The 22,059-nt window shown below is 45.8% G+C and overlaps 1 protein-coding gene across 5 annotated transcripts in view; it reads right to left on the reverse strand.

The window, feature by feature from the left end:
* The window catches only part of meis2 (Meis homeobox 2), an 80,430-nt gene that overhangs the window by 40,403 nt on the left and 17,968 nt on the right, over positions 1-22,059 (reverse strand). For 4 of the 5 annotated variants that reach the window (XM_022750391.1, XM_022750389.1, XM_022750388.1 and 1 more), the window contains exon 8: positions 5,461-5,606. In XM_022750391.1, coding sequence (XP_022606112.1) covers positions 5,461-5,606 — 146 coding nt within the window. The remainder of the gene's footprint in view (positions 1-5,460; positions 5,607-22,059) is intronic. The other variant, XM_022750387.1, reaches the window with a different exon arrangement.

Consider the following 22,059-nt stretch of genomic DNA (forward strand, 5'->3'; position numbering starts at 1 on the left):
CATTATCAGTGACTTTCAATGACTCCTGTTCTTAACATCACCAAACTACCCTGTCATATTGTCTCTAACGTCTGTTTCGCAAACACTCACACACACACACACACACAAAGCAGTGGGTATTGTCACAAAAGTAATGTGATGACTCTTTTTCCTGCGTCTCCCACTGATAGTCACACATTTGGGCAGTGGCAGTGAACCAAACTGTCGCCTGGGTTGCTACGGGTGACTGGAGAGCTGACTTTTGGGCTCCGAGGCAAATGAGCACATGACAGATTAGTGTGTGGGCCTCCTCCAGGCTTCCACCTCTGTGACCCTTAGGAGCCCCCTCTTTACCCCCTCCTCACCCTTGCTCTTGCCCCTAAACCCCCCCTCCCAGCTTCTCCTTTGTCTCCACCGTCTCTTCATCGAAACTCACACAACAACCTAAGGAGGTGGAAAGCAAACAGATTTTGAATGTGCATGACTGAAACACTGACTAAAGTAACTTCTTTACAACATTTCTGACTTTTAAAAGAGCTTCTTTTTTTGTTTGTTATATGCAGCCCTATTTACCAAACACAAATACATGTAAAATCCAAATGAATCAACAACGTAATTACACTACATGACAAGTGAGTGAACTAAGCATGAATACAGTTTTTTAAAGTGTTGTGCCATGTAAACTGGAATATGGAATAAACAGCTCTCAGCAGTTCAATGTAAAAGGAGGAAGGGCTTGGTATTTCAAACTGTTTGCAGATGTGTGTCTCCACCAGTTAAATGCTGCTTGTACTGGAACAACACACAAGGATTAGAAGGACTAGAGGAGCTTAAACAAAACTGGGGATACTACAGGGCTGACTGTTTAGTCTACACAAACAACATGCCCTCTCTTTTCGAGGGACGGACTTGGACACTTGTTTATCGTACGGGACAAACATCCGTTGTCAGGGTTCGGCCTTGCTTGCGCCCATGTCTTGTGAATGACCCTAGCTGGCTCTTTTATGTGCGTCTATAAAGGGCGGCCGAGAGAGCAGCTCCCATAGGAGGGCTCGACCTGACGATGACACCCTGTTGCCATGGAGACTAATGCTATGTTAGGCTTGGATTGGGAGTGGAGGTGGAGGTGGCGGCGGCGGGGGTAGCCACTGTCACTAGTGTATCTAATGATGTTTGCAGCACAATGCACTCATCTCTGCACAAAGTGTGATGTGCCCTCACTCTGGTTAACGCCTGTATCAACAGGGTCCATGTTGCCGTCATGGCGTCTTTTGAGCTCGGCTATGAGTGTAAGAACACATGAACAGAGCATGATAATTTTCCTATTATCAGTTCAGTCAAAAAGCTCTTTATGAGTCAGTGCATTGGTGTTACACTGAGAAGGACGTATTGTACTAATAACTATATTTGAATGCCATCAATTATACGGAAACATTTCTCATCTGAACACACAGTTCAACTGCTCACAGTCCAAGGACTTTCCAAATGACTGAGGGATATATCACTTCCCTTTCAAGGAGCCCAGGGGACCAATACACCTGGCTTAGCAGCTTAACAGCATTTCCCCAAACACCCAAGCCGAAGGGTGGCCCAGAACAAAACCTGAGACGCTTGATGCTTGAGAGGGCTACCTACTTACTCATCTGACTGACCACTCTCCCTCTCTCACTCGATCCCTCCCTCCCTCCCTCCTTTTTGGCTCACACATAACACACGTGTGCAAACTCCTCAACTGGCCCGGTTTGCTCCTGAGGTCCCCTATTTATTTTCATAGGTGTTTGAGGGTTTACACTAGTCAAAAGACAAGGCCAGAGCCCAGAGTGGTATCTTTGTATCTGAGTGCTTCCTGTTTTCATTGCGAGGCCGACCCTTGTCTTTACAGGGGTGAGCAAGGGCTAGCAGGGGGCTAGCAGGGGGTGAGAGGGAAGGAAGGCCAGGGGCGCCAAGGGGCTAATTGCAGATTTTAGAGTTTGCTTTTGCCAAACAAAAGGGCATCACCTTTTGCAACAATAAGAAAAAACTCCCATCGCTGCCTCTCTATTACTTTGCACCCCCCTCTCTCTCTCTCATCCTTTCTTTTATGCTTTCTTACCTCACCTCTGTCTACCTCTCCAACTCCGACTCCCTCTCCTGAATTCTGTAGTCCATGCTTTTGAAGTGCAGGAGAACATTTTACCCCTAACAGTGAAGTTTACCTTTCTGATAACATAATCTCCCTGTAGTATTGAAAAGCTTATACCAACACTCTGGGATTTCCCTTCCACTAATGTGGCTGGAAGACATCCAGAAACTCATGGAGAGGGAGGGGCGGGGGTATTAGAGAAAGAGAAGGAGTGGGTGGGAGGATAGAAGGAGGGAGTGGAGAGACAGTTTGACCCTCTTCTGCCAGCTAACACCAGCTGATCTGTCCAGACGTTTGCCAATTACATATGGGGCATTTAAAGCTGCCAGATCACATGCTCTCTAGCGCATGTGCATATGGCCTCAACATAAAAGAGGTCAGGGTTATCGCAACTTCTCCACAGCGTAACTGCGGAGTCTTTGCATATTTTTTGTGAGATGTTCATGGCACCGAAAACTGTATCTCGCTCTCAGGTGGACTGTAGAGTTTATGGTAAATACGAAGTGAAATTACTTTCTATATGTGACGGTCCCGAAGAAAACCATCCCTGTGATCTCTGTCAAGAGAGTGTGAGGTCAGAGTAAGGCGAGGGAGGGTGGGAGGGGAGAGGGAGAGGGCAATTTTGTTATACTGAATCCAAAAGCCAACAGTTGTTACTATTGGCCTGTGTTGTTTTTCTGTGTCTGAAGGGGGGTCCTATCCTTTTGAGCTTTTCAGAGGATGTGACAAAGGCTGGATGTTGAGAACATATGTAGAGAGACCCCTGCGGCTCATGGAAGAGGAGCTCCATGCTGGCCCCGCGGTTTGAGAAAATACAAGGCCGCTCCTTTCACTCCTCACCTCTCAGTTAATGAATGCGTGAATGGCAGAATGCCGCTATAGGCCATTCAGGGGCCAAAGTCCCCAAGAATTCACCCTTGCACAAACGCATCCAGCAATGGCAAATACATTTGCTTAACAAATTAAAAGAAAGGAGAATGGCTAATGGGCGTGTGTGTGTGTTTGTGTGTGTGTGTGTGTGTGGTTGTGAGAGAGATGGAGACAGAGAGAGAGTGAGAGAGTTTATGGGTGGGAGAATTGGATGGTGAGAAGAGAAGGGGGATAATTCAATTAGTCCTCTTCCTCAGTAGAGAAATGAAGGCAGGTTAAAAGGGAGGGATTATTATTAGTACAAGACTGGCCAGGGCTATACACAAAAGAAACAAATAAAGATTGGAGAGAACATCTACAAGCAGGGGATGTGATAAAGGAGAGGGTCGGAGAAAAAGAGGGCCTTGAAAGCTCCTCTCTCTCTGAATTAACCAGCTCCCTGAAAAATGCGCCTGTGCCCATCAGCGGGCTTCCCCTCCTCCTTTCTTTTCCACTCTTTCAATTCAATTTTAAAACAATTCTAAAGAAAATTGTTGGCAACTCTTCCAAACGCTCTGTATGCGACACTCTGTCTTTCTCTCTGCAGCTTTTGCAGAGGGGTGGAGGGTGGGGGTCGGCGGGGGTGCTGAAGCAGTGTGTGGCTTTCACCAGGAAAGATGCCAAATCATGAGAAAATTTCTAGTCTAAACTCACATAAGGTGTGTTTATGTGCATGTGAATATGAACATACAGTAAGTTCCGCTTAAATAAAACATTTAGCCTTTTTTGTTTGTCCCCTTCATACACAAACAAAGTATTCTACTCCCAGCTCAGGGGAGGAAAAAGACCTGAAGCAAAAAAAAAAGAAAGAAAGAAAAAAGAATTGCTCTCAAATAATAATAATAAAAAAAAAAAATAAAAAAAAAGTTTTGCCTTCCTCCCGCCCTCAGCCTCTGAATGAAGCTTGGTGTGTACGTTTTGGTGAGAGGTCTCCAGTCAGGGAGCGATGGAGCTGTGAACAGCTGTGAAGTCATTTTGATAATGATGAGAATAATAAGCATGCAGACTGGCGTGGTGGAGCCGCTAAGGCCTGCGAGGCTCGGGGCTTTGCTGTTGCAGCTTCACTGCTCCTGAATAGATAAAAGTGATTAAAGCACTCCTGATTATCCCTGACCAATATGTAATGGATTTACAGCCCTTTCAATTAGGCCGTATTTGCTGGCCACTCATTACTTGGGCTTTTGGTTAGATAATCAGGGTACAGGGGCTTTGGGCAGGGAGTGGGCACTGTTGGTTGGGTGTGGGGTGGGGAGGGGGTACAGGGTGCACAGGGGGCACCTGACCCTCTTAAAATATGCGGATGATCCGTAAGGCTGAAGCTCTAAACTAAGTCACCTCTACTTTCTCTCTCTCTTCTTTTACTTCTCCCTTCCCCCCACATTGTCCCTCCATCTCTGGGACAGGGAGCCACGTGCTCAGAGAGCAGCTTATGTGTCCTGGCGTGGCCACCTCCTCCTGAAATCTGACCTGCATTGCGAAATCAATACAGCCTGATGTTCTGATAATGTCCTGACATTAGGGGAAGGTTGGGGGGGGGGGGGCATGTGGTCCATCCCCTAATACTTGACACAAACAGACAGACAGAAAACAGCTGAGCAGCGAGTATTTCATTATTTTGCCAGGTATGTTTGAATTACTGCGGCATCTGAGTATTTAATCTGAGCCGTGTAGCATCACTGTGGTCTGACTGAACTTTTTGGCAAACGAACCATTTCCTTTCACCTATGCAGGAGAAATACATGAGCAGTCACCATCTCCGTCTCAAATATAAACTATCAACCAGATTAGAGCTGACTAGATTACATTTTCACTCATTCCAATGAAAACACTGCAAGTTTCAAGGTATGCCATATCTGTATGTTTACAGTTGTGTGCCCATAACCATCTATAGATCTTCAAAAGCATTACTGTAAAAAAATAAAATAAAATAAAAAAAATCAAGTGATCAGGTATAGAAGTGTAAGAAATCAGCGTACTCAGTCTAAGTCTTAACACGTCTTTACACACACAGTCATTCTCCGGTAACTACCACTGTTAATCTGTCTTAATCTGCCCCAGAAAATCTTGGAGCCAAGCAAACAGCACATCTCATATTGGAGTAAATGTCATGGATTGTTGGGCCAGCTCCCTCTTACTGCGCTGAGCAGAGTAAACAGTCCAAACTGATTAGATTGACCTGGTCACTGTGTCCCTCTGACAGGTGGCTGACAGGTGAGCATCACAACGCTGCCGTCACTCACTCCCTCGCTCAGTAACGACGGTGTGACAGCTGTGTGTGTGTATGTGTGTGTGTGTGTGTGTGTATGTGTGTGTGTGTGTGTCTGTGTGTCTGTGCATGTTTTTTGTTTTTTTTGAGTCTGTGCGTGTCTGTGTCTGTGTTTTGTTTCTACCTGGGTTGTTTATATACACGCGTATCTCCAAAAAAAAAAAAAAGTAACGGATGTGCTTACCGTGAGATGCTGGAACAGCCACGCCCTCATGATGTTAGTGGCCACCTTGGGGAAAATGCCACGCTTTTTCTGCCTCTTCTTATCCTTGTCTGGATCATCGTCATCCCCTGTGCCAGGCGATGCAACGCTGTTGTCTAAGCCATCTCCTGGACGGAAACCAAACCCAGGGTTAAATAACATCCCAGACCACATCACTGACTCAGAATACAATACAAAAAGAAAAATCCAGATCTAAAAACTCTCAAAGCTGAAACACAAGCACAGACGGTCAAAGCTGAGTTTAAGGCTTATGAAAGATGGATAAATGGACAAATACCACGGATACCTACGAAGGAATTCAAAAGCACTGCACTGAGGCCGAGAGAATTGCCGCAGCGAAGCCAGTGTTATGTGGTGAAGATATGGAGGTAGGGGGATTTAAATGGCCTTAGATGAAGGCCTGTACAGAGAGTGAGGGGTTTTGCTCAGAGGCCTAGCAGAGTCGTTCTATACCCCAGAGCACTGGAGAGGGGAATAGGGGTTAATGACTCCAATGTTATGGTTGGACACTGAAACACTAAGTTCCTCATTCCAGTTCTACAGTAGGAGGAGGAGGAGGAGGAGGAGGAGGAGGAGGAGAGCAAAAGAAAGGACAAGGAGGCTTCAAGTACAGTAGAGGCTCGGACTCATGTCATTAATTCAATTAAATTTGCATGCTTGACATAATGTAGAGCATTTTTTTTTTTTTTTTCATCTTTTGAAGAGAGCCGAAGGGGACAGCAAGGAGTTATGCAGACATGTACAGTAATACACAGTCATTGCGTGCACAGACACACACACACACACACACATACTCGCATACAAACAAAACTCAAAGGAGCTGATAATTCGCGGCATACAGTTGAGACGCACGAGTATTAAAGTAGGGATGTGATTTGGGGTGGTTCATTGTTGCACTTCAATGCACATAATGGACTCGTCTGCTTCTCCCCCTACCACCCCCCACCCACCCACCCCCGCTCCATCCCAAACCCTGACTCTCTTAGTCCTCCTGCTCGCCGACTCCCTTCCCTTGCAGCAACCCCTCCCCATTCCGCCACAAGATTAGCATGACAGGCCAGCGGCGGCTTCGTCTGCATTAATGTCCGTCAGTGTTTGATTTCAAGAGGAAAACATGCATATATACCCCGGCACGATTTCTCCTTTAAATTGAAGTTTCCATCTTTGTCCCTTGCCTTTTTCTTCTTCCCCGGCATTAATTGTGCATTAGCAAAAATGATTTACTTTTAACAGTCATAGTTATTTTTTCTTGCCCCCGGGCACAAATGCCTTGAAAGCCTTCCTTGAGGGCATCTAAATTATGTATCTGAAAAACTCCTCCACTAAGGCAGAGAAGGACCCTGACGTTCTCAAAATTCAGACTCGCATGTCCTCCTGTTTTTGGGGAGGCATCAATCACAACCACCTATACAAGCCTTAATCTTGCATAAATATTTGAACTAATAACATTAAAAAAGGGGGAAAGAAAAAGGATCCGACTGGTGGCGTAATCAAATGCAAAATAAATGAAGAATACAAGGACAGCAGGGGCCCTCACTTGGAACTACTTTACCCACTTTCTTTTTCTTTTTCCTCCCCCTTGTTTGTCCCTCTCTTTTTTCCTCTCCCTCTGTCTTTCTTTTCTGTCTGTGCACAGTGTTTTCCTTCCACATCATTAGTGCGGAGCCACACGAAAGAGGAAAACAGAGAAGTGCCGACTTTGCGCTCCCTGTGTGAAGTTAAAGAAGCAACAGCCCTTCTGAAGGACATATGGGAATGGGGACACAAACTAGGGGGTGTTGTAATTGTAGAATGGGCATTCATTAGTGGCAAATGCCGTAAATCCCAGGCTAAGTACGAATCCTTGTTCAGGAAAGCCTAAAACAATAAACTTTGGTCTGGCCATAGCCTACCCTGACTGTGAGGGGGCTTCCTGAGAAATGCGACCCAGACGGAAGTCAATGTCGAACTCCCCCAGTTTGCTTCCAAACTTCAGTAACAACACAACTAGTGAGCTGTGAATCTTAACCACCCTCCCCTTGTTCCGCTGCTTTTGAGCCTCACTGAATAATGTTGATACACAGTTTGGTTGTTTGTTTGTGTGCCGCTAGGTTTTGTGTTGATTTTCGAGCTACTCTCCAAATCCCTCTCCTGCTGTGAGCAGTCAGGCTCATCCAATGGAACCACACAGTGGCCAAAAGGCTGGCAGATTAATTTTATTGACGTTTCCATTTTCACTGCAATGCGATAGCCTCCCCCCTGGCCAGGGCCAGAGCGACCCGTGCGTATTTACAGACTGACCTGTCACTTCATTACCCAGCATGCTCGCTGCCTCCTGCCCTAGCCCGCGAGGGTGAAACCAGACTCCAAGGCTTTCAGCTCCTCTCTCCCTCTGTCTTTCTCTCACATGTACATGGATACTGTCATGTGTGCACAGATCAGGCATGCGGCATTCAAGCATTCATGCTGAGTACAGTATTAATAGTTGTTTTTGACTTACTATACACATGGAGAAATATGTGTTATCTAAATAGAGAATGAATGAAAATCAAGTGTGGACAGAAGTTGAAAAAGAAAGACAGAAACAAAGAAAGAAAGAAGAGGAACAAAAAGAAGCAGGAGGAAGAAAGGACGGAGTAGAAAAAGAATAAAGAAGACCCAACTTGCACAACCTCATTACATCTAAAGGAGAGCTGGTGCTTTGCATCCACCCCCACTCCTTTCTTATGAGCGAGAGAAGGAACGCTGCAGGGCAAATTGTCCCAAACGCTAATGGCTTCTGACTGTTCCCTGGCAACTCTGCCATTCTAACCTGTGTGGATGTGCACTCTGAAAAAAATGGGGAAAGGAAAAAAAAAAAAAGTGCAGGGCAGAGCAGGGGGAAGCGTCCCATCATCTGGCCATGTGACACAGATGGGGGTTGGCTATTAGGAGGCAGCCGAAAGGCCTAGGGGAGCCGAGGTGCTGGAGTGTAGCCCCAGGCACTTTTGGAAAAGCAGCGCCCTTGGAGACGGAAAAAAAAGACAGCCTCCCTCTCTCCCCACTCTCCCCACTCTCTTTCTGTCTTCCCTCACTTTCTTCCTCTCTCCTACCCCCCCCCCCCCCCCTTACCCACTCTATCAATATCTTGACTTAAAGTGCTTGCAATGAAAGTTTGTGCACATTTTCATATCCACAGAAACCGAGAAGATGTAATCAGGCAAGATGGAAGACAATGACCGGACGCAATGAGGGTGAGGGAGCGAATGAGCGCGCTAGCAAACAAACAAGCACAAGTCCAAGAGCGCATTACGCTCACATACATTCTCCCTCTCTCATCACCAGTGGGTGGTTATTAAAAATGCATTCAGATATATCTCCCTGTGAGTAAATTGGTCTCAGGGCTGAGCTCATTAACGGGTTGGGAAAGGACTGTAAACACACTGCAACTCTGCTTATCTAATGTTGGCACATTCAGGGTTGCTTCAGGTTTTCTTGCACAAAAAAAAAAAAAAAAAAAAAAAAAAAAAATTGGTTTAGCACAAAGTGTCTTACAGTCTCTGCTGAGAGTAAGGGGGACTTCAGGGGAGTCCTAATGACTCGAGAGATCATGCTTTATGTCTAGGAGGCACGCTGCCCCTGAGGGAGCCACTAAGGTCTAGTCAGCCCTGGAAGCATTATGGATATAACCGTGAGTAACACACACTGCAGCTCTATCAGTACACCAAGAATGCGCTCCCTCTGCTGCTCTATCATTCCGATATACCCCATGCATGAATGAATAATGACTTGTCAATAGCTGGAATACACATTCAAACCCAGTCTTGGTTAGTTATCAAATAACACTCCAGACTTATTGGTCCCTATACTATTAATACACCTACTGAAGAGCCTCAAGACAAGCTTTAGATGTTGTGTGTGTATTATTCTAAAGGCCGTGCAGTGATTTTGAACTGGGAGGCCCCGGCGTTTGTTTCAGGGTAATGAAGCAGGAGTGTAGAGGCAGTGGCTTATGGAAGCTGTGGTTAAAGTGACTAATTACAACAGACCCCCCACGCCCCCCTGTCAACCCAAACTAGTGAGATTGTTCACCCAAGCTCGCCCCAAATCAGGAGAAGAGAGAAACTCATGAGGACAACTCGGAAGAGCAGATGGAGAACAGAAGCTGAGAAGTTTGCTATAGCAGGAGCTCTCTCGGGCCTCCTCTACCTTAGCACACCATAGTGACCAGGCCCTCCAACCCTCCCTCCGACACCCTCCTATTACACCACCTCTAGCCCTGCAGGCTTGGCCGCAGAGAATGAAGAGAAAAGAAGAGGGGGATTTAGAGCCTCCCTTTTCCCTCTTTTTCTCCTCAACTTTTCAGCCAACATAAGCGGCGTTTAGCACATTCAGTCCCCCCAAATGGCAGCGAATGAGAGAAGCAGTGGGGGCTCCTCTTTTGTCCGTCTGGTTACCCCTTTTATTTACTCTGGATTTACGAAGGGGTCTTTGCTGGCTCCGGGAGCACATGCTCTTGACGCACACACAGTCTCTCTCACATACACACATACACAAACACGTCGAGGCTCTATTCACACTAGTGGAATGGCCGGCCCTCTGTTGCTCTGTGCCGACTGGGGATTACAGGTCTTCTGGCTATAACCACATGCTAGCAATATGCTTCGTACTCACATAACATACAACACAGATGAGCGTTAACGAGTAGAACATAATCCCTTTAATGATAAAACACACACTCCAGCGTCCAATTTCTAACATTAAGTAACCCATCAGTGTGTTTTGTGTGTCTTTGTGTGACCGCACACCATATGGTTTACTGCGCTCATTCAGATCCATACAGTAGATGAGGGCCCTAAACGGAACTGTTTTAGTGTGCACCACTGCAGCCAGTGTTTTACGCTGATTATTTCCTGATCTGTGCTTAAACAAGCAGCAGCCCCTTGCACTCGACCATAAAACAACAGCTTAGTAAACAGCAAGCATGCTGACAAATTGGTAGCGCTCAGGCCGGAGTCATTAACAGCCCTAAAACCTGTCAGAGCAATTACAACAAACTCTCTCCTTCAGCAAGTCTCCCTGCCAAACTCAGATGTCACTACCCGCCTTCCCCTTTACCGCCCCCCTCTTACCACCAGGACACTGGCTAAAGGTGACGGAGAAAAAGACTACCACTTTTGCCTCTCTTCTTCCAATAGCCATGACACCCCAGAGAAATGAGGACAAACCTCCATCTCAAACACAGCTGTATCTGCATCCTGGGTGCTACGACTGAGTGGTTCCTTTTGCATGAGAAGTAATGTGTAGTTGTCTCCCCCCAAAAACACATCATTAAGTGTTCCCTTAAATGAAGTGGAATAAGAGCTTCTAATTAGATGGGTTTTTTCTACGTGTGGGGAAGCGAGGCAGTCAGGCAGTAAGAAAGGCAGGGAGGGAAGGAAGGAGGGAGGTGGGGTGGGTTGGGGGGGTAGTTGCTCAACAACTCCTATACCTCTCCTCCTCTCTCCCTTCTCCGCCCCTTCTCTAAGCCCCCTAACCCTGCCATCAGGCAGATATCTCTCTGTCATCCCTGGAATGCTGGAGATAACTATCGCCTCTCCACTGATACAAGGCCTCTCTCCTCTCACAGGCACAGTGCTGACCCCACTGTGCACATCCCTACCATAGAGGGCGAGGCTGAAGTGGAGGGAGCAGAGACAAAGAGAGGGGAGGGGTGAGGGTGTAGGGTTGGAGGTAAAACTTGTTTTTAACAGCCAGTTAGGCTATTTTACCTTTTAACCTAAAATATGGGCTGGAGCAAAGCCACCCTCCCCTTTCAGCTTCTCCCCTGGAGCCAAAGAAGAGTAGTTCATCCAGAAAGCAGAGGGAGGAAGGGGGGGCAGGCTGCCTGGTTACTGCCTTTTCTCCAGAGTCACTGCCTAGAACTCTATTGGTCTTTTCACAAGATTATCATCTGCCAAGAACTTAAAAATTTAGCACTGGGTGCACAAAGTATGCACATTATCAAAGGCTTTGGACTGAGCTAATTACTGGTACGCTTAACCTGCCACCTGTGACAACAATTATCTTATTATATCATAAATTGGGACTTTGAGGCTAACACAGTGATTTGTTTGCACCCCCTGGGATCTCGATTGTTCTAATACTTTCGTCCGGTTTTGCACATTTTCACGTGCATATGGACACACAGGAAAGTGCTACTTTTACACACACATGTATGTATAAAGGAAGGTATGTCAGCTGAGGCAGGACTCTGCTGTCCAAAGGGGGGCTTTATTTGAGGAGGAAAAAAGATCCAAAGAAAAGAGATGGAATAAAGATGTATAAAAGAAAGGAGGCAGGCTCTTGCAGATGTCAGGACCCAATTTGCATGAATGGCAAAGGGCTAAATTGCAGGGGATGGGGGGAGCTACCCTCCACCCCCACACCCCAGCTCTTTTTGGGGGGAACTAAAAGGGAGTTGTGATGCCCATGACTGCCCCTCACTCAGCAGACAGAGATCGGTGGCTAATGAAGGGCTTTGGGTCTCCACCAGACATTTCACACTCTCTGCCTCCGTGATAACTCCGCCCCGCTCTGCCTGCACTCCAGCCCTGCCGGAGAAACTGCCGCTGCTCTTCCCTTAGATTCCAAATCGAATGGGGCTAATTGGTCTCACAGGTAATCTCGCTTCATCCCTTGTTTCTTAATAAACAAATTTACAAACCTGCCAAAGTAGAAGTCCAAACCTTTCTTCTGTCTACCTAGACGGTGTCCTTCTGTCTTCCCTTACCAAACAAGGCACAATGGAGCTATTCTTAGTGGTTAAAACTAGATATATTGATACTACTCCCTCTATAATTTATCATTGTTAAGATAGAGCACAGGGCTGGGTGCGCACAGTGAAGCACACCTAAATCCTAAGGTTTGATGCTGCATTAAATATTAAAGAATAGGTATTTCCCAAAAGCAAGTGGGGCTACGCTGAATTAAAACAAGCATGATCATTAGTAAAACAAGCTGCTTCCACACTATTTTGCTTCCTAAAAATTGCTTTGTTGCTCTATGGAATGATAATGTAGTGAAAGCAAGAAATAAAGAGACTGAGCAAAAGAAAACAAAGAGTTGGAGAGCGTACAGATGCATCATATGGATCCATCTGCTAGAGAAGAAATGGCTTTATAATCCCCGTTAGGAGCTATTGTATATCAAAGTCTTCCACCTAAACCACCAGAAAGAGCAGCTGCACGCAGGTTGCCAGGTACAACAGAGCGTGGCTTCGTGATTCAGAACAGCTTACACTGTTTGAGGCAATGTATTATAACAGCATCAGCAGTGATTCTCTACCCTCAATTACAATTTAAAACCAAACAAACAAACTCACTGTTTTTCATACTGAGGGAGGAGGAAGCCTTGGATTTATTACAGACATCTTTGCCGCACCTGATGGACAGTGGCATCAAAGAGTTTACCAGAGATGGCGGTTTCTACAAGGAGCTGAAGGGGTGGGGGTGGTGGTGGAGGGGTTGGTAGAGTAAATGGATTAAAAGGTTTATAAATCAACAAGTCAACCATCAGATTGTAGCCTCTGCTCAGCAGCCCTCTCATCAGACAAATGCCATGAAGTTTTTTTTTCTTTTTTTTTTTCTCCTCGCTCTCTCTTTTTTTTTTCACACAAATGTCCTGGAGGCAGGGAACAAAGCGAGCAGAACTGATTACTGCACTGTTGCCCCGCTCCGCCAGTCTAAACTCTGTTTGGCTTCCTAATGAGCTCACTAAAAACCCAATTCATCACCCATAACCCCTTCTCAACCTGCCTTGAAATCCCCCATTATGGGGAGTCAAGGACAGTCCGTTTACAGGCTTTGGGCTAGGGTCAAGGGCTGTGAAGGGTGGATGGCAGGGGCCGAGGCAACAGTGCGGCCAAGGTTATTTTGACACAAGGGATACTTCCTATGTGGCTAGTCTGTCCCCGAGTATCTAAATGTGCTCACCATACGACATTGATTTCCTTCAAACCAATCTTTTCTTTTGATTGCAACGCTCCATTGGTTTTATACATTAAAAAAATATATTTGTTTTTACAATTTGAGCATGCGTGGGTTGTTTTTTTGTTTTTGTTTTTTTACGCCCAACACGACCTCCCCCTTCCCTTATGCCCCTCCCCCTCTTTCGCAACACCAGCGGTGTCCCAGACTGAGCGGAGGAATGTCCGGCTTGATGGCTGCAGCAGCGGGAATGTCCCGTTCCAGTCAGCTTTCGCACCAGAGATTTCAAGTTTAATACCCCTTCGTCCCATCCCCGCAAAGACAGGAATTTGGTGGGAAGGGAATGTAGCAGCATGGGGGGGGGGAGTGGGGGGAGTCAGAGAGTGGAGTACAGTTGGTCTATTAAGGATGGAGTGAGGGGCAACGGAAGAGGGCAAGAGTAAAAACGAGAGAATATTGTAGGTAGATGACAACCTGAGAAGGTAGGAAATGGGATGAAAAAGAAGGGAAGGAAAATATCTTGATGAGGAGGTGTAGGATAGGAGATGTGTGTCGGTTGGAAGAGGAGGAGGGGGGGGGGTACAGAAACGGTGGAGGAGGAGGACAGAAAAAGGGTTGGGGGAAACTCCCACAGTTCCTCATTACATAGAGTTGAAATGAGCCTCCTGACACCTGAGCTGTAACCAAGAGATTACAGAATTGATGAATCCTTGGTTTAAAATGCAGCTGTTTTATTCTGCTTTAGTAATTAATTCTTTTTCCGATAGTATATTGATTAAGCGTAGACCCTGATAAAGTTCAAACTGAGAGAGATCCCTCCAGGGCTTTGCCTTGGCCTGCTCTGGAGAGTCAATGAAAACTTCCTCCCTCCACCTGCATCTCTCTCTCTCTCTGTCAGCGCAGTTTACCCTCATAAATTAGTCAGATCTGTGAGGAGTGTGGATCTTGCTCAGTTGATACTTGCTTTGTCTGCCCTCTTGCTGATACACTTCCCTGTTATTTTTATACTACCACACCTACACAAACGTAGATGCCCTTACTGAGGAGTCCATGTTACACAAGTCACCAAAACATCAATTTGCAGAGGTTTTTCTTCTTCTTTTTTTTTTTCTGGCATACTGAGATGATACATGCACTCATGGATACAGCTCTTTCACCTAGCTGCTGATCCCTCCGCTTCCTTCTCCCTCCTCCCTCCGCTCTCATTCGCACCCTAACAGGGAATCATAGCATACAGAACGAGAGCATCTCCTTTCACAAAACTACTCTTTCATTCTTTTTATCGCTGCATTTTTTTTTCCATACAGCTGTGAGTGAAAAGTCTGATCAACAGAGGGTAGAGGAGGTCTCTCCGGGGAGCCAACTAGCAGAGAAATCAGATACAGCTTTACAAGAGAGTCAGCCGCTCATGTCTTGTCAAGACCCCTCACCTACCGGCTCCTTTACAAGTCAATAACCAGGGCCCAGTGTCCTCCACTGGGCCTTGGCACACATTCACCTCTTTCTATAAGAAGCGGAGGCGGGGGAGAGCCCACAGTTCTGGATTCCATAGTGTAATGCTTAATGCTTCATTATTCTGTATGATATCATGGAAATAATGTTGCATTTCTATTACGAAAATGCTCCTGGTATACATTTCCACAGTCCTAGCTGTGATGAGGCACTACATCACCACATTTATGCCCAGTGCACAACATGGAGTCCTCTGACATTGCTGTAATGCATAGTGACAAATAATTGGTGACGCCATGAAGACAGAAGAGCCAGTTGAAAGCCTTTTTCAATATTAAAAACTAATGAAAGAGTGAATGAATTATGAAGGAAGAAGGGAAAAAATATAATTAGAAGTAGAAGTAGTGCTTAATACATTTACTGGAGACTATTTCCTTTCGTTAATGGGACTGCAGCATGCAGAGAGGGGGTTTTGACGAGGCTAGTATTGACTGTCCGCCCTGCTCCTTAAGGTAAATCCAGCAGGTCATTTCATTAAGGCCCAATTCCATGGCGCTAATTTTGATTTTAGGGGCTTGACAGCTGTTGGCAGTGGAAATTGCTATGGCAAGAACAGTGAGAGAGGAGCCTATTACTGCTGTGAAAAATACAAATTGCAAAGCCTTGGTTCAAATTACTGCCACTCTGCCTCGCTGACCCACCAAAACTCGTATTTCATCACACTGCTGGACCTTACCTTTTGATTAGCAGCATGAAAAGGGGGAGTAAGAACACACAGCAATCTATTTTGGAATAAGGGTGCAATTTGACAAAACAAATGTACGAAAAAACACACATGCCTGTTGACAATGATGTTCAGTAATTCCAAAAATAAGAGCACCTTTATAATGTAATGATATGCAATAGCCTTGCAATAACTTCATTCAAAAGTTAGGTCAAGCTTTATATGTGGTGCATTGAGGCTGTACACTGTGTTGGTGTTGTATTGGACTTTATTGCATTCAAATATGTTCCTATAGTTTTTATATCCATCTCATTTACAAATGGATATATGGACACCACAAACATTAACACCACAAATTACAGCCTTGAAAACTAGAAAAGACTAGAATCTGTATTCTGTTTTCGCCACTCAATGCAATATTGTTTTTGTTTTTAATTTTCTAAAAGGATTTTCAATCTTCCCTCATAATAAAAGCTGCTGTTGGTTGGTCTAGCAGTGTGATGGACCTGACTCACAATGTGAGCTCTTAATCGCCTCGCCTTGCAAGTTAATATGCAGCATTAAAGTTCCAGAAGGAAGAAAAAAAGGCTCTTCCTCTGATGCTATTAATTAGCAGTGCTCTATAGCTCTCAGCTTTTTGAAGCTCTCCATCTCCTTTTGTTTCACCCTCTCTTTTCTTTTTTTTTCTTCTTTTTTTTTCTTTTTTTTGTGCGGCCTTCGTTATTGACTTTTCAATTTTCCCCTCACATCCACCCCCTGCACCAGCAGTAGCACCAGTGCTTCTGCGGCAGTGCCCAGCCCAACAATACCCCCAAGCCCACTCTCCGAGACGCTGGCTGGGGAGCCCTGAAAGCTGGGCCAGCCCTACAGCTCCCACCAGCCCACCACTCACTCCCCGCGAGACCAAAATCAAAGAGAGAGGCCCTTAAAATATAACCATGGGTATAATGAGGGTGCTCCAAAGAACAATAAGCATATACACCAAAGCAGAGAGGAGAGTAGGAGTACAAAAGAAAGAGAGAGGAAACTATAGGAATGCTGGCCTGAAAGTGTTCTTGAGAAGTGAACAACAGAGAGTGGATGAGAAACAAAACCGTATGATACTGTGCTGCGGGAGAGAGGCCAAAGGGCCACAGCCAGTGGTGATGGTAGCCGGGGCCACGCATCTATCCAACCACGTATCTGAACCCAAAACAACAAGGGGGTCTGCCGCATGCCTCTGGAGCCGAAGGAAGCCGAAGGGAGCCAAAGGGAGCACGACTAATTTCTGCACAACAATAGGCCTGGATGGGCGCCCACACAATGGCAGGTGCTTTGAATAGCAGCAGGGCCCTTGCAGCAGGGATCTTCTCCTCTCTCACTCCGAGGGGCTTGGGCTCTGGCTTGTGTAACCTCTCATTTTCAACCGGGCTTCCTTTTGACTCATAAAGGATGAAAATGATCTCATGGGGGGCCAAAGGAGTAAGAGACAGCCAGGCCTGTGAGGCACAATTCACACCAAGTCCATCTGTGTTTTCTGTAGTTATTATCCACCTCCTATTTCCTTCTCGCCGTCTTATTCTCCGTCTCTCTTGCTTTTTCTTATCACTCTTTTCTCTCCTTCCAATTCTCTCCATGTTTTTTTTTTGTTTTTTTTTTTCCACCTCATTCTCATTTTTCTTTCATCGACTGTTTGTGTGTTGTGTTGTTGTTTTCTGTAGAGGTTGTGTTTGTTGTGCTGCTGCTGGGCTGTCCTGTAGGCCATGATGCAGTGGTAAAGGCAGTTTTCCCCCCACCTTAAGAGCATTCTTTCCGGGGTCACAAGGTCAGGCTTCACAGATGTCTCCTGCAGACACTCAGTTGTCTAAGGACTGCATCCCTGGGAGTAAGCATTTGTACTAAACAATGCAGCTTTTCCCCCCTCACTTTGGAAAATGTTAAATGTTTTTTCTTTTTTTGTCTCACTTTTTTTCTACCTCTCTGTTTTCATTGTTTTGTTTTTCAATGAAGCTATAGAGTGAGAGCAATTTTTCCAAGGTGGAGGTTTTTGTGTTTACATAATGAAAGAAAGCGCTGGTTATCACAAGATAGTACTGCTTTCTGGCTGCTTTCATTCTTTTAAACACTCCCCGTCTCCCTAAGTTTCCTCCAATTGTTCTAATGGGGCCTTAGTCATCCCTGCCTGATGGCAGAGGGAAAGATGCTTTTAAAGGTCTTTTTCTTTGCTCAGTTTGTGTTGCCAGGAGAGAAAAATGAAAACATGTAGTAGGCTAACTGTCCTGAAATACACACTGAGAGACAGATACAAGAAGCCCTTGAGTAAGCAGGGCAGAAGCCAAACAAAGAGCGACCCTAAATGAACAGAAAGGCAATATTTGAACTAGAACATCTCTGTGTAGCCTCAATCTCAACAAAAATTGTAGAGAAGAGAATTCCTGAGCCAAACGGCTTTCATTAAAGGGAAATCAGCTTCTGCTTTTTTAGGGGGCGGAGGGTAACACTGGTAAAAGAGAAGAGATTGCAGCATTTAACATGCAAGTTCTGCCTCAGAACATGGAAAAGTGTGTAATTGGAACAACATTTTCAAAATCCAGGCACTGAGCTACGCTTGTATATCTCACTCCTTTTCATCTCGCTTTTCCTTGTTCCTTTTTCTCTTCCTTCGTTTGATATGGTGCTCTCGCTTCCCCCTCCAAACATCTCCTCTGTATTCTGCAAATTGATAACCCTCTAAATGAATTATGGTAAATGCATAATGAAGGTTTTCTCAGCTTCAGCCCTGCAGCCAGCCAGGATGGAGCATCTCGTTTGGCATGTTTGATTCGTTTTGTTGCGCATTTAGCCCCAGTGTTCCTTCAGAGTGTTCACTGCTTGGGGCATGTAAATAAGAAATTATCCTTGCTGACTAACATGGCTAATACCTCCTCTGGGGTAATCAAAAATTATTAGACGCTCTCTACCAATAAACATTAGGGCTCATGGCACTAACCACTGTCAAATCGCTCACCTCCGCCTGCTCCCCAATAGCCATAAAATGGGTGAACAAAAGTGATCAGGTGTGGAAAAAGCACTCTGGATACATGGAAACCGAGAGACCGCGGGACTGCTATTATGCCTAAAAAAGCAGCCCTTAGCTTTAAGAGTCATTAAAGCATGTACTAGAGTGGGAATCAGACTAGAAAATGAGCTTATCTTGCATAATGCCCTCAAAAGCTTTGCATAAACGTGAAAGATGTGCGCGTGAAAATCAGCAGCAGAGGGGAAGAACTCGGATTGTAACACACTTCCTTTATCATCCTCCCACTCTCTTGGACGGTGGCAGCATGGTTAAAGCACTACCTGTAGGGTATAGCTGCTCTGCTCAGTTCCAAATATGCTTCAGTGTGTAAGCCCTGGTTTACACAAATGGAAAACCACACAGCAAGTGAACGCGCCACGGCTGGCCATGCTAAGCCATTCTACCCAACCGCGTGCTGTCTTTTGGGAGGGACTGTCGCTGGGATGTGGGGTTCGGACATTAGGGGGAGGAGAATTGGGAGGGTGGGGGTGGTGGAAGAGATTAAAGAGCCAAGGGAGGCAGAAGAAAGGAAAGAAAGTAAAAGAGCACAAGGCCCATTGGTCAAACACAAAGGGGGAGAGAGGGAAAGGACATTTGAAGTCAGGGTTAAACTCCAAATAAGCACACCTTAAACGGGTCTGTGTAAGCTGGCAGTCAGGGTTTTTGGAGTTTCCCTGCAGGTGTGCCTTTGACAGACTTGGCCTCCGTAACCCCTCTCTGATCTAGAGTGGGGCCCGGGGTTGGACACAGAAGAAACCGGTGGCATCTTGCTGCCTCTGCTTTCCCATTCTATGTCTATTACATTCACACACGCATGCTTACACTCTCTGTAAACACACACACACACACACACACACACAAACACACTGCCAGACAAGGGGAAAACAAATCTGGTGCGGACTAGAGCAATTGGATTATCACCTCTTAAGGGTGACTTCTAGGCTGACCCCCTTCAGGCTAGCTTGCTGAAACAAGACAGAAAATTTCCTGGGAAAACACTCTCCCTTTAAAGAACCGACGCACTGTCGTCCTTGTGAAAATACAGCGGCGGCAGCATTAATGGACGTGGAAATGCCCTATGGGGCACATGCTCAAATCCCTTTTAGTCATATTACATCAGACCCCAGTGCACTCCTCATCATCACTACATACACTAGAGTAATCAGCAGCGGAACATGGGTGTGTAAAACCACAGTATAATGAACTGATACAACAGCACTGCACTCTGTCTTTGTTTTTGGCCCATGCCTTTGGGTAGAAGAAAGAGAAAGTCACTCCCCTCCTTTTACTGTAGTTCAATCATGATTACTTCCCTGCAACAGTTTCCTTTTCTGCTTTTTAATTATGCTCAGCTCACTTCCAGATAAGCTGGTCTTCATCTACTTCTCAGAGAAATACAGAAAGAGAAGAAAAAAAAAAAAAAGAAAGAAAGAAAAAAACATTTCCCCCAAGCTTTCCCTTAATGGCGCAAAACAGACATTCTCCTCAGCTGCTGTCAGAATAATCTGGGTAATTTTTTCCCTATGTTCTCCAAACATTAGTTTGCACATTAGGCTGACCCAGTTAATGCGCCTTTCCTGCTGTGTAGGACCCAGTTCCTGGCCAAGCTGGGCCAGGCTGGGTTGGGCCGGGTCGCGCCATGGGCCTGTTCATGATTATGGACCAGAGGGACCAGGCCCCAGTCAGAGCCGAGGGAGAAAGAGAGGAGGGGAAAGGAGACGATAAGAGGAAGAGTGGGAAAGCTTGAGCCGCATTGTGGATGGAGGGGCAGAGTGGTGGTGATGTTGTGGGTATAGGACTGTTACTGGAAGAGGAGCTGACTCTACTGGCAGCCCTCATCCTTTTACCGTTCCTTTTCTTTCGCTGTTTTCATGTGTTTTTTTTTTTTGCCTCTCTCTCTCTCTCTCTCTCTCTCATGATCTATAGACACGTAAGAACGCAACACAGGGTCAGAAGAAAGACAGAGACAGAAAAAAGGAAGAGAGAGCGAGCGGAAGGGAGGAAGGAAGGAGGGAGCTGAGGGAGCTGATCATTCTCTTTAATCACATTTTGGATGAGGGCCAGGTAGTCTGCGGTACTGAGAGCGAGAAAGAGAGGGGTGAGTGAGGAGAGGAGTGTGAGGGAGGCTGCGAGAGAGGAAGGGGGTGGGAGAGAGAGAAAGAAATGGAGGGATAAATGGAAAGAGAGAGAGAGAGAGAGAGAGAGAGAGAGAGAGAAAGGATGAGAAAGGGACTTATGGAGAGTGGGGATGAGCCTGAGAGCAGAGCCCCTTGAAACAGCCTGAAGTGCAGCAGCGCTTAGGCAAGGGTGCGCATATGCCCACACATACTATGTCTATGCGTGTGTATGCAAGGGGAGAGAGTGACAGCCGTTCCCGTAAATGCCCGCGAATGCTGAATCCAGCAAGAATCTGGTGTTAGAGCAGAGGCAGGGAGAGATCCATTTTAAAACTATGTGCATTAACTATACTTTTCCCTATAGATTAAGCACTCCGCATGAATAATTTAGCCTCTCTTATGCTAATGGGATCATGAAAGTATCCCCTCCGTACCGTGTTTTCTCCTCCTCCACAGCAACTCTTCTCAGCTTTCAACAATGGCCCTACCCCTTCCCAACAAACCATCAGACAGACATACTGCGCTGTTTTCACAACAGGCACCTGACTAACATGGGGCTGACATGTAGTGACAAGGCTAAAAATTGCACACAGTAGCTCATTGAGAAACACTGTAGCATTGTTATCCTCAATTAACAGTTGTATCTTTAGCTTGTTTTCCATTGGAGTGCAGCTTGCTTCCACTTGTTGTCACTGATAGCGAGGTACTACAAAGTACAGGTTTGATTGCGCATTATGGCCGCACTTGGTTTAATGTTTATGTGAACGCTGTTGCCATCGAGCTGGTTTTGTTAAAGGCGGACTGTACTCCTCTTACACTTTCTGATTGCTTCTCTGCGGTTCCCTGTGTTTTCTTTCGAGAGGGGAAGTGGACATATCCTGTGTGTTTATGTGTTTCTTTGGCCTTTTTTTCTTTTGTTTCGGCCTCTGCCATCACACACTAAAATATACCCATGCCCACATTTACAACACATACACACCCTTGTTGCTTCAGCATTGTGTTGCGGTGAGGTGGGGGCACTGTGTAAAAATTATCAGTGCTCCAACAGCTGGGAGTGAGAGCCATGAAACAGCAGGGCTTGGGTCTGCTTTATTGTTTATCTGTTGTTTATAGGCCAGTGTTCAGCTTTAATTACTACACTAAATTAAACTCTAACAGGCACTTAGAGGGAACCAGCTAACACATGCACATGCATGCCCACACACACACACACAACACACGCAACACACGCAACACACACACACACGGCATATTTTATGTGCACAGACACACCTCGCTGATCACTCCAGAGCTTGGATATAAGCT

The sequence above is a fragment of the Seriola dumerili genome, unplaced genomic scaffold (assembly GCF_002260705.1).
Source record: "Seriola dumerili isolate Sdu_G_001 unplaced genomic scaffold, Sdu_1.0 BDQW01000149.1, whole genome shotgun sequence".
Lineage (NCBI taxonomy): Eukaryota > Metazoa > Chordata > Actinopteri > Carangiformes > Carangidae > Seriola > Seriola dumerili.